The sequence below is a fragment of the Siniperca chuatsi genome, linkage group LG15 (assembly GCF_020085105.1).
Source record: "Siniperca chuatsi isolate FFG_IHB_CAS linkage group LG15, ASM2008510v1, whole genome shotgun sequence".
Classification (NCBI taxonomy): domain Eukaryota; kingdom Metazoa; phylum Chordata; class Actinopteri; order Centrarchiformes; family Sinipercidae; genus Siniperca; species Siniperca chuatsi.
The window spans coordinates 22,655,166-22,668,298 of NC_058056.1; the positions used below are offsets into that span (position 1 = coordinate 22,655,166).

General features: G+C 38.2%; 2 protein-coding genes across 12 annotated transcripts in view; both read left to right on the top strand.

Annotated features, from left to right (window-relative positions):
• The window catches only part of nin (ninein (GSK3B interacting protein)), a 28,094-nt gene extending 23,656 nt beyond the window's left edge, over nt 1-4,438 (top strand). For 6 of the 11 annotated variants that reach the window (XM_044165884.1, XM_044165883.1, XM_044165882.1 and 3 more), the window contains 2 exons: nt 1,884-2,000; nt 3,351-4,438. In XM_044165884.1, the coding sequence (XP_044021819.1) occupies nt 1,884-2,000; nt 3,351-3,566 (333 nt within the window). In that variant the 3' untranslated portion in view covers nt 3,567-4,438. Of the gene's footprint in view, nt 1-476; nt 1,764-1,883; nt 2,001-3,350 lie in introns of those variants that run through there. The other 5 variants (XM_044165887.1, XM_044165877.1, XM_044165880.1 and 2 more) reach the window with 2 other exon arrangements.
• A 669-nt stretch (nt 4,439-5,107) lies between these two features.
• On the top strand, nt 5,108-13,033 carry sav1 (salvador family WW domain containing protein 1). The gene is made up of 5 exons (XM_044165757.1): nt 5,108-5,485; nt 6,662-7,153; nt 9,591-9,861; nt 10,075-10,230; nt 11,374-13,033. The coding sequence occupies exons 1-5, from the start codon at nt 5,392-5,394 to the stop codon at nt 11,585-11,587; spliced, it is 1,227 nt and encodes a 408-aa protein (XP_044021692.1). The 5' UTR covers nt 5,108-5,391; the 3' UTR covers nt 11,588-13,033.
• Nucleotides 13,034-13,133: the final 100 nt, after the last annotated feature.

Genomic DNA, 13,133 nt, shown 5'->3' on the forward strand with positions numbered 1-13,133 from the left:
TTTCAGCTCATTTTGTGATTGGCTGTCTATTCATTCAGACTAAAGCTATTCACATAACTAACTGTAGCTCTTTTGTTTTATTTCATAATGCCACATTTCATCAGTCATTTGGGGGAAATGGTGTTGTGAAATAACAAGCTTTGGAAAAAGGAGATTTTGAAATAAAAAATAAATTAAATAATAAATTGTTTAAAAAAAAAGATTGAAATAACAACAATGTATAATAATGAGCTGAGTTTTAAATTTGTATTAGGTTATTTCAGAATTTTATGGTTATATTGTATAATTAGTATGTGTTTTATTCATATGATTGTTTATTTCTTATTAATTAATGTAATATTGAACACACATTTCCATATTGATCAGCCATTTAAAAACCAGTGTGAAGGCATGTTAACTGACCAGGCCTGTGTAGGTTTGTAGGATTAGAGGAAAGGGCAGAGCCGTGGTGAAGTGTACCTACCTTTTCTCTCCAGGCGCCGATGCCGGAGCAGCGGGCGGCTCACGCAGACAGCTACCGGCGGATCGGTGGATTGTAACACCAGCGTCTTTCCCTGCTCTTCACTTTAGCCTCTTTTTCCTCCAAGACAGCACTTCTCAGTCCTGCTCTTCCTTTGCTGCGTTTGGACTGTGGCACATGATGCCATCCTTTCTGCATCCTTATAGGAGATTGTGAACAAATGTGGTGCCTGATTCAAAAGGCATGAATGTGTAATTATATTTCCCTGCTGCTAGGTGGCAGGAAAACACAGAAAAGGCTCCTGAGGTTTTTCCCAATGGGATTTTGACTAAAATAATGGCATTACCATGCCATATCAGATTAAAATATTGTTTCTCGACAGACTTTGACTTTTATAAGGGATTTTTTTGTGCTCATTTTGTAGTTTAAATACAGGGAATCTTTTTAACGCATGGTGTATTTTCTGGGAATGTTCTGTTATGCACTTGTACCATTTATCATTGTCTGAGAGAGAGTATATGCACCCTTGGAGGCTAAATCTTGTGTGACAGCTTGCCTTATGATCATCGAGGAGTGTTAAGTTGAGGCAAGGTTAGTGCCTAACAGCCTTCTGAGCCTTTTCTAACAATCAAGCAAATTCAGCCTGTAATTGTCAGGTGATGTTACAGTCTGTGTCAGGGTTTATAGAGATTTCTTAATGAAGGTACGAAGTTCTCACTGTTGGTCTTTTGTTCTTTATGCCTGTATTTCTTATTTGACATGACACATAGTTTAATGTTTCTTCAAGCTACCTTTTTATGTTGTGTTTGTCTTCGGGGACTGTGTGTTGCTGTTTCTGCTGCTGCTGCACAACCAAAGTGAATCACATCTTTCTGGGTTATTTTTCTTAAACAAGGACTGTTCAAACACATCACACAACTTTTAACTGTGTTTAACTGGTATTTGTTATTAGAAAATCCGCATGAACCAAATCATTGTTTGTCCCCAGTAGTGTGTCATTATATCTATTAATGTCATATCTGTGTTTTGGTTTTTGAGTCATTTAGTGAGTATTTCTTTTTTTGCACCATATATAGACTCAAATGTATTTTATTTGTTTTGTTATTTATTTTAATAGGGTTAATAGGGTTTATTTTATTTATGCATTAAATTATTTTTTGTAGAGGTATCCGGAATACATAGCATAATTTTATACCTATTTATATTTTATTTATTTTTTAGTGCATTGTCCTCTCCTTAGAAATGTACTGGAAATCATTTAATGCTGAAATCAAGATAAAATAAAGCATCTAGCTCTTTAGAATGTGGTCTGTATGTTTGATTTTTCTCACTCACATTTTTTAGTTTAAGAAGAAGATTCAAATTTCATCATCATTTCATTGCATTCGCAGCAGTTTGTTGATATCGCTCATTGTCTTCTCAGCAGGATGAAAGGGAGAGGAAGATGAAGAATATGGAGGAGCGAATGAGGGAAATCGAACTGTCGCTGCGTAACGTCAAACTGCTGCTCAAAGAGAAGGTTGCTCAGCTGAAAGACCAGGTCAGTTCAAAAAGCTCATTCGTCAAACAATTCAGTGTTGTCTCTTAAAGGAAAAACACTGTCATCAAAAACAAATCATATAGATATAATTTTGAATTTTCAAGAGTGCCAAAATCATGAAATGTCTTGCATAAATGTCCACATAACTTTTTAAAAGTGGGGGGAAAACAGTAGAGAGATGTTTTCTCAGAATTTGTGATTTACAATTTTTTTTATTAGATGAAGTAGTCCATAGAGCGCGACTGATACTGGATTTTTTAGGTTAATATTTGCATGTTATAAAATCCGATATGGGCCAATATTCGTTTTTTGTATTAAAACGCTTAAACGAAGTGTTATTGAATACTGTCATCAGAGTTTATTAGAGACAAATTTCAGTCGTGGACCTTCGTCAGGCATCAAATTCACAATGTGGAAAAACGTCTTTATGCTAAAGCCACAGGTTGCAACAATCAATCAAAAGGGGAACCAAATCTCACCTGAGCCAAATCTCCAGAGACACTAGAGACAACTGCCACACTCACAATTGATAAAAGCATCCTTATCAAACAAATAAGATTGTCAAAATATCAAACCTAGAGAAACGATCAAAATATTTAACAAGTAGAACTTGAATATATAATAAAATATCATAAAGGAAAGGAGCACATCCAAACAAGATGTCACAGCTTCACATTAATTGGCTATTTATTGGTAAGGTCCTTAGGAGAAAGTGTTTGTAAAGTGTAGATCTAATAAGTTTCCCTGCTTTTGAGAAGTACATCAAGGGTTGCCCCTTGCCTAAAGAAGAATGAATGAGGAGGCTCAAGCATATACAAAGTTTGCAACCAAGAGAGCTATTTTGCTCCTTTCTTCCAAGATGGAGGGAAGTTTGCCTCTTTTTCTTTCTTCCAGGAGGAAGATAACTTTCTCAATGCGAACAAAACGTAGAGTAGACATGTTGTGGCGAGTGCCACTGAAGTGAACCACAACAGGATAATTGAGATCTACTCTCCAAATGGAACTTTTATGCTCACTAATGCATAACAAAAAACGCTAAACAAACATTTTGATAAGCATACCTTAAATGTGGTTACTAAAGAATTGTGACCAAGATACTGTTTGTACTGAGCGGGACATTTTACAGTTAGAAAATAAACGATGTAACGGTGACACTGTTTCTGAATTACCGCAGACATGTCTTTGGCTTCTCTGGGCTGCAATTTCTTTGCTACACATCGGCCGACACACAGTATGTCACCGATATATCACGACTTAATTCAGCCTCTAGTAGCCGACATCAGATTAGATTAATTATGGAATTATTAAAAAAAAAAAGCCTTTATCACCTACTTTCTTTTACTTTTCTAGCTGCATAAGAATGGCAAAGCAGATGTGTTAATCAAAGACCTGTATGTGGAGAACGCCCAGCTACTGGAAGTTTTGGAGATAACTGAGCAGCGGCAGAAAATCGCAGAGAAGAAGAACTACCTACTGGAAGAGAAGATCTCCAGCCTTAACAAGATAGTGCGTGACCTGAACCCCTCGCCCCTTCCCTCGCTACCTTACCACTATAAATGCTCATAATGTATCACCTAAAGGTAATCGGCACATTAACAGCATTTGCCATGCCAAATGCAAGTGTCCAAAGTCAACCATAAACTGCACTGTTTATTTTCTGAAAAGTCTTTTTACTTGTCTTTTTTAAAAATATATTTTTCATTGCTTGAGCCTTTTGTGCAACACATGCAGCCAAATGCACAAGAAAACTGCCTTTTTCCGTTGCATTATCTTAAGCCTAAATTTCACTGTTTAAATATGCAGTATTTTTATTTGTTCATTTTATTATTTAAGCAGTAATTACCTTATGTTGTGTTGGACCTATGAAGAACCAAATATGAGGTCAGACTGTAAAGAAAACATTCTATTTTACAGTAATTTATCATTTTATAAAGTAGTTTTCAGAGCAGTAGCTGTTGCTAGTGAATTAGTAGATATTTTGCCATGACACTATTTCTCTTTCGAAAGAGAAAAGCAATACTGAAGTGCACTTTTTATTTAAGTGTTCTTTTGTCTATGTTGAGAATGAGATTAACTGTGTACATCTGTCTTCTTTCCTTCTCAAGCCCTTAAACAAACCTGTCGGTAGTAAAATCATGTAAACAGAAAAGTTAAATAATCTGGTGACCTTTTTCAAGGTATTTGCTTTTCTGTAACACTACCTGAAGTTACATTCACTTTTAAATGAATGTCAAGTGTTAATACTTGCTATTTAAATACATCTGAATTAAAATCCTATAAACTGTTGCAATATGTAAAGTTTCATGTGTAAAAACTGTGCCATTATGAATGTTTTTGTTTCAAATGAAGGAGCTTTGTAATTGCTGCAGCATAAGCACTAAAGTTGGAAACAGGGTAATGTTTTGTGTTACAGGTATAAATAAAATACATGGATTGTGTTTGGTTTGATTTCTTAATGGATTCATTTGTCTTGTTTGTTTGGAGAGGATCTTCTCAGTGCCCTGCAGGTTTATCAGATGGTAATGGACTATAAGTATATTTTACTCAAGTACTGTACTTGAGTGCAACTTTAAGGTACTTGTACTTGCATATGTCTATTTTATGTTTCTTTTTACTTCTACTCCACTACATTTCAGATGTAAAAATTTCACTCCACGACATTTATCTAGCAGCTATAGTTACTAATTATTTTTCACAGTGATATTTTTCACTGATAATATGCTTATCTGTACATGTATGTAAAATATCACTGGAAATATGATACCCAGCTCCACTTCCACTACATTAAAGTTCTGCTTGCATGTAAATGCATGAACAATAATGATATAAATATATTTATACATCACTGACAGGGGCCATTCTGCACATACACTGCAAGTGTGTACTGCATTTTATTTCTAATATTTATATACTTGGTATGAGTATTTCTTTCTGTGGTATTATTTCCATTTTGAATTTAAAAATCTTGCTCCCCTAAGTGCAAAGGTTGGATCTCCTATTCTCAGTTTAGAGTCAGAACACATGACATATTTGTCATTTCTTCTGTTAAGTGTGAGTCATATCGATGAATGAGCCGTGTAGCTCAGCTGTCAACATTATTTGTGTATCCGCTTGCAGAAGGTGAGTTAGCAGATGGGCAGGGCTGCACAGTAACCATTCCCGGTGAGGACCAGCGGTGGGAGTGGATCGCTGCTCAGAGCGGACTGAACCACTGGAGGAAAGACTTCATCCAGTAGCTCAAGTTAGCTGGCTAACTTGCTGCTAGCTAATCTAAAGCTTAAAATGTTTACTTTCCGCGCTTCGCAAATTGAACGGAATGGTCGCAGAGTCGCAGAGGGATTGTGCCATGACATAACAGCGCCGTGTTGTTGATGTTTCCGAGCCTTGAGTTATGCTCTCACGAAAGAAAAGTAAAAACGAAGCGTCGAAACCAGCTGAGGTACACGGGAAATATGTGAAGAAGGAAACGTCGCCGCTCCTGAGAAGTAAGCGCAACAAGTTGTTAGTTAGCCAGCTAGCTCAAGTTAGCATCAGTTAGCCTGCTGGCGAAAATTAACTTTAGTGCCACTAAGTAGCAAGCTAACAATAGCAAACAGGCTGAAGTGAATGTGTGGAAACATAATGCCACATCATGGTTGCTCGTACGCCTGTAACCAGCTGTTTAATCGCGTTTTTTTGTACACCGTCACCAAACAAGTTGCTAACTTGGTAGTTCAAGAGCTAGCTAGCTAGATGTCCATCTTGCTACATTAACGTCAGCTGCAGTGCCAAAGGAAATTTGAGAGATAACGGTAACAACTCAGATTGATAGCAAGTATACAAAACTAGCCAATGAAATAAGTATTTGGCTTTTTATTGCCTTTTATTTGTAGCTGTTTCCTGACGCTATATTCAGTGGAGTGGGTTACTGAAAAGTAAGATTTGTTGCAAATTAGCTTACATTTGTCCATTGGTGGAATTTGAATGAGAGTTGGCATTTGTTCTTGACTTGTTGAATTGTCCTCTGATGTTAATGTTAGTAAAGAAAAATAAAACTGCCTTACTGATTAGTACTATTACTTTGAACCTATTAGCAGTGGAAGTATAATAACATTTAGGCTACTAAAAGTAGCAACATAATGCTGTTAAATACTACATTGCAAGTAAAGGTCCTGCATTCAAACTTTTACGTAAGTAAATAAAAGTATTATAAGCTAAATGAACTTAAATATCAAGTAAAAATACTCATGTAGACAGTATAGCCCCTGTCGGTGTAATAACGTATTATATTATTGTGTTATTATTGATGCATTAATGTGAAAGTATCATTTTAATATTTAGTTGTTCAAGGTGGAGCTCATATTAATTACTTTACTGTATATACTGTTGTGTAGTTAAATCTACACTATAACAATAAATTATATTTTATAACATGATCAATTATTTTGTATGTTTTAATTTTTAACATAGTGGAGTAAAAAGTACAATATTTCACTCTGAAATGTAGTGGCGTAAGGAAATACTCAAGTAGAGTACAAGTAGCTCCAAACTGTACGTAAGCATAGTACTTAGTACTAGTAAGTGTACTTGGTTACATTTCTCCACTGCCTATTGGTACTACTACTTTGTTATTGCGTTGACTGATATTGACAGTTGCACTTGCCATGTTTACCTTGTTGCAGATCTTATGCCCTCATTCATCCGTCATGGACCCACTATTCCCAGACGCACAGAGGTCCCTCTGCCAGACATGGGGCCCTCTGCCTACCCTGTGGCACCCAGCCGGGAGCCTGTGGTGTCCCGCAACAAGAGTTTTCTCCGTACCCCTGTGCAGAGGCCTCCTCATGAGGTGGCCCGCAGAGAGAGCCACCGCATGTCAGCACCTCCATACCTGCCTCGCAGTCTGGGAGACCTGCCCCATGAGTACGGAGGCTCATCACAGTCCTTCCTCACAGACGTGAGCCCCATGTCTGAGAATGGAGACGCGCCCCGGTATTATTACCCGTCTGAACCTTACTATGACAACCAGCAGCACCAACAGCATCAGCAGCACCAGCCTAGGAGGGTCCCAGACCGCTTTCCTGAGGACTATAGATACTATGAGCACAATGAACACAACTTCCAAAGACTTCCACGACAACACACTCCACCAGCTCCAAGCAGACCCCCTTCAGGTAAACATGAAGTGTGTTTTGCTACTCACTTTTTACAGTATTGGTTTAGATGTGTCTTCTCTATAGGAAAGTCAACAAGGGGCAGTGATAAGAAATTGGAAGCAAGAAAGAGTTCAAAATGTGACAAAAATCAGGAATTGCATTCTTTAACCCCACACATGATTTTGGAAAGTACATGGTTGGTAGTCATAGTCTCTGGAGGGACTAAAACGGGTGTTTTTTATGGCTTTTTGTCTGCAAATCCTGAAGTATGAAAGTGGAGCAGTCGTGTTTGAGGATGAGTGAAATCACACCAGCACGTCTACAACTTTTCAGATTTGTCCTTTGGGGAAAATTTTGAGAAAACATTGTCAACTTTGGGGTCCCAAAAAAATGTTGCAGTCAAAGTAAAGTGGCTGTATTTGTGCATGATTGCTGTTTTGAAATGGCAAAGTATTATGGATGGGTTTTGGACCATACATAGGCCACTCTGAAAGGAATGCAAACCGTTGGTTGACACTGAACAGCTCAACAGAGCAATTTTACTAAAGTTTTCCTGAGGAATTAAATAGTTTTTATCTTACTGCTCCACATTGTAAACGTTAGTATGATGTAAGTGTGTAATTACCATGAGATTAAATTTTTAGGGGGTCGCAGGAATTTTCCAACCCACTCCAAACAATAGAGAACCTTTTATTTTGTGGCTGACTTGTCACTGTCATGTATATGGTTTAGTATTATGTTAGGCCCGCCTATCACATATCATGGAGCCTTGTTTGGAGTGAAGTTAAACAAGCTTTAGAGGCTCTGCATTTTTCACCTCTCTTTGCTGAATCTTTCTGCCCTCAAACTAGCAATTTGCAGACCGCCCCCAGTCAAATGTCTCAGCCTTAGACTGCTCACTTCTATGATTCATCTGTGTCCATAGGTACTGCTCTCTGTATAGTTACATTGCACACGCAAGGTAAATGCTGTAAATAAGTTATAAGCAGAGATGTTTTGGAAGAGTCATCTACCTGCAATTAGCTGACACTTCCTTTTTTACAGGAGCAGCGTTATTTTTATACTGTAAACATTTAATTTTCACAAAGAATGTATTAAAGTAAATAAGATGCAGTTTGTTTCCATATGCATTTGTAGGGCTTCTTATATTCATTTTTCATTTAGAAAATCTGGCAATTTACTACTGTTTATTTTGAATAGAAATAGGTGGAAACATATAAATAGGAAACATTGGCTAATAATCTTTTTAAAAATATGGGTAAAACTGTTATACAAACACCATTTGCAGCACCAACACTGTAGGTTTACCCTTTGTTGCTCTTGTTAAATGTTGCTTATTGAAAAAGTTCCCCGGGGAAAGCATCTTTTTGCATCAAACATCAGTCTAACTTTTGGATGTAGGGAAACATAAAATCAAAACAAACAAATTGTACAGTGATCTGGTCCTTTTTTCTTTTTTTTTTAAAAATGTGTTGTTGGTGATTCATACTTTTGGTGATCACTGACTTGATTTCAATTAGGTTACCCACCATTTCATTTCTTTTGTACAACTACTGCATCAACAGTTGTAAATATAGCAGTCTACTCTTGACTGTATTCAGTGAAGCTCCTGTGATGCATTGAGTTTTAGGTCTGTAGTGAGTATGGCTCTCTGCCATTTTTCTGAGGGAAAGGGCAGAGATGATGATGATGAGGTGGTGGAGGAGGAGGAGTGCATTTCTGCGGAGCGCTTGCACATTCCGTCCCTTCACTCAGCAGCTGGCAAAGAGCTCCAGCTCTGTTGCTGTCACTCTCGTGCAGAATTTATCAGATTGTAGCCGCCATTTTGCTGAGATAGTTCATTCCTCGCATATTCTCCTGTGTTTTCAACCCTTACTGGATCCCTCCAGGCTCATTGGTTTTGAGTCATGATAGTTCTCACTCAGTCTGACTCATCTACACAGCTGTTGTCTCTACATTCCCTGCTGACATTATTCGCCAATAAAATGTACAGGATGTGTTGAATGAACCCACTCTGCTGTCTGCTCTTACAGAGTGTTTGGGAGTTCAGTGGTTTGTTCTCTTCCGGTGAAAGCTCTTGTGCGTATGTCTGACCATGCAGAGATCTCTGCCTTCCTGTCCAAATGTAACAACACTCCCATTTCCTACCATTCATCAAATGATGTCAGTCAGAATAAAATGCTCTGTCACCAGTCAAAGGAATTAAGCATCCCTGCATCAGTCATGCTTTAAGAAGTGATTCATTGCATTCCTCCCTTATCCCGCTTCAGTTGCCACATCAGAATGACCTTTTTTAAATGCTGGACATATCTCTCCTTTAAATGACACATTCCCACACAAAATATTTTTTCTTTCCCAGAGGCGCTGTTTACTGGCAGCTGCTCTGCTGTATGTTTGGTCAGACATCTCTCCCACTCCCTCTAGGTTTCTAAAAAGAAATGTTTGTTTTCCTCAGGCATAGGTCGAATACAGGCCAAGTCCCTCGGGAACCTCTCCAGTCTAACAGGAGAGGACCTCCCCCTTCCTGCCGGCTGGAGCGTTGACTGGACCATCCGTGGCAGGAAGTACTACATTGACCACAACACTAACACTACACACTGGAGCCACCCTCTGGAGAGGGAAGGGCTCCCTCCAGGCTGGGAAAAGGTGGAGTCGGCTGAGTTTGGGGTCTACTATGTGGATCACATCAACAAGAGGGCACAGTATCGTCATCCCTGCGCTCCAAGGTATGTCATCAATGTGAACAGCCTTACAGCCCTTAATGCTACCATTTTCTGGAACAATGAACTCACTAGAAAATTTCCAAGTTTTTATAAGTTTTCATTTTTTCCCCATAAAAGGTTTGGCCTGAGTTATCAGCACAGTCTTTTGAGTTGTCCAAGTTGGTTTCACACAGATGGTATAAGGTATAAATACAATATAACCTCTGTCTGTTCTAGTGTGCCTCGCTATGATCAGCCTCCACCATTACCACCTCCTGTGACCTATCAGCCACGTCCTGCAGAGAGGAACCAGCCGGTGCTGGTGCCAGCTAACCCGTACCACACAGCTGAGATCCCAGACTGGCTGCAGGTGTACGCCCGTGCCCCTCTCAAGTGAGTACTATTACGGCAGTAACTAATAGTTATTTTCATCATTGATTAGTCTGCCAATTATTTTCTCGATTAATCACTTGGGCTACAAAATGCTATAAAATGGAGGAAAATGACCCTTACAATTTCCTGAAGGCCAATGTGATGTCTCCAAATGGGTTATTTTGTCCGACCAACTGTGTTTACTATCACAAAATAGGAAAAGCAGCAAATCTTAACATACAAGAAGCTGGAACTATGAAATGTTTGGCATTTGTGCTTAAAAAATTACTTAAATGATTAATCGATCATCAGAATAGTTGCAGATTAATTTTCTGTTGATCAATTAATCGACTAAATGTTCCGGCTCTAAGTACTATGCATACAGCATTGACAACGCTTACATTAGCTGCCGATGACATAAATTGAATGAGATTTATCTGGTTAATAACTTAATAGTAGTACTAAATTCTTCATAAAACATTTGCAAAACCTTTATTTTGATTGTTGAAAACCTGCACAGTTTACATCAGTATGCGGTCTTCTCCTCCTCTTTATTGGAATCTTTCTATCTTTGCCACCGAATATTGATAAACATTACCGCCCTCTGAAGTCAGTAAGAAATGTGTGTTGTGCTTGTAGCATGTATTGGTGTCACCATATAGCTAGACCAATATTTACCCAATATTGGCTTATTGCAGATATGTTGGTATTAGTTTTTGTCATTCGATGACTCAATAAGAAAATGCAGTACGGAGATGTCAAATTAGGTTTGAGGAAATTTCGAAACCACGTTACCATTACATAGTTTGTCCACCAGAGAGCACTGACAAGTTTATTTTTTAACGGTAAAATATCGCACTAAGTATGTATCTTGTATGTCTATGTATGTATCACAATAGGGGAAAAAACTAATATAAGGGATTCACATCAAGATTGTTTGTTTATGTTTAAAATCTCGGCAGATATATCTTTATCAGATTTTTTATACTCCCAAATATCAGAGCAAATACCAGTATCAGCCTCATAAATCCAGTAACGGTCGGGCTATAGTATAATAATGAAAAATAATGCAGGGACCCACTCATCAAAACAGTGCCAACAGTTGACCAACTCTTAACAAAGTGCCTTTTTTAAGTACCATAAATATCTTCCCTTTTACATCAGGTATGACCACATCTTGAAGTGGGAGTTGTTCCAGCTGGCAGACTTGGACACGTATCAGGGCATGCTGAAGCTGCTCTTCATGAAGGAGCTGGAACACATCGTCAAATCGTACGAGGCGTACCGGCAGGCGCTGCTGTCAGAGGTGGAGGCTCGCAAACAGCGGCAGCAGTGGTACGCCCAGCAGCCCAACAAGAACTTCATAGGGAACATGTGATGTGTATGTGCAGCAGGGGCGTCTCGCTGCCACACCTCTCTGAGGTTTCCACACTTTGGGAGCGGTCAGGGTTTCCTTTGAAATCATGATCGACTTTTAATTGCCTCTTTACCAAACACATCTGTGCCTTTGCTTGATCCAAATATATCAGCCAGGAAGTCAAGACACGCATTGGCGGGTGGCCCCTTCCCCACCATGTGACTCACAATTTATGAATGACCATGTGACTGAAAAAACACAATGAAGAAAAAAAACCTATAATGTGCTACATCTGGGGAGACTGCTTGTGGTTCCATTTACAGCCACTGCCCTGAGAACTCAATTGCTGTATGGATTTCTGTTTTTAAGACTGAGGAGAACAGAGTCTGAAAAACTACGGATATTTGTTCAAAAACATCCTAACATTGTGCCTTTTTTTAATGAAATAAAACGCAGCATTTTTACGATGTCTGCTCATGTTTTGTATACACCAGCTACTCCGTCATTTTTTCCTGTGGGAGAAAATGACAGGCAGCGTCTTCTAATTTGTCTCTGTTTGAAATACTTCATGACTATTTCTTTGCTTTGCTTTGTTACCCTCATAAACTGAAACCACACTCTTTTACATTAAACAAAGAAGTGTGCATTTTTCTTTTTTTATGACATATCCTTTATAAGACAATCCACCAAAACTTTCACAGATATTTAAGTTTTGATATGAAACACATCTTTATTTAAAGACCTTTGTTGGATGAAGCATCACATTTGATGCAGTGGTTTGAGCATCTCTTGGCTCTTGGCATTACTGTAAATCAGGAATATTCTTATTCTGTGTGTGTATAATGAAACATAAATAAGCTACTAGAACTTTATAAAACAGTTCAGAAGACTGATTAAGTTTGCCAAACAAGTGCAATTCAACTTCTCCTTGTTTCATTCTTTCTGGATATTTCATGCCTTGGTGTAATGCCTTATTTTTATGGACGACACGTCTCTTCTGTGGAAGAAGTGCAGATTCTTGGAAGCATATTCTATTGCTCACTAATCAATCAGCTCTTAAGATACTCAGAAATGTTTTTATGTTGGAGGTTTTGTCTAGTAGAGACTGGTGCTAGCTTCCAATAAATTTTCTCACTAAGGTGAAAAAAAGACAAATGCTTTATGACACTATTAACAACAAACGAATATACAACGAAAAATATTTTCACAGTAAAATAAAGTGTTTAATGGGACCTGTATATGAGAGTGATTACAAATCCAAACATTTCTGAATGTCCTAAAAGGGTGTCTGATTAGGTAACAGTGGAATAGGTTTGTGAAGAACCTCTCTTCAATGAGTCCTTCACTATGCAAGAAGGTCTCGATCAGATCTTTTTTCAGAATGGTGTCATCAGTTTGTACATATCTGATTTTGTGGATTGCAAATACAGGACATAAGCAATAAAGTCTGCAGTGAAGAAAAATACACTTATGACTATACAGTTGTTGCCTCCTGCTGTCCGTTCACTTTCACATGGAGCCTTAAACACATCATTTTGATAAGTAAAGTAAAGCAGCTATACTCGAT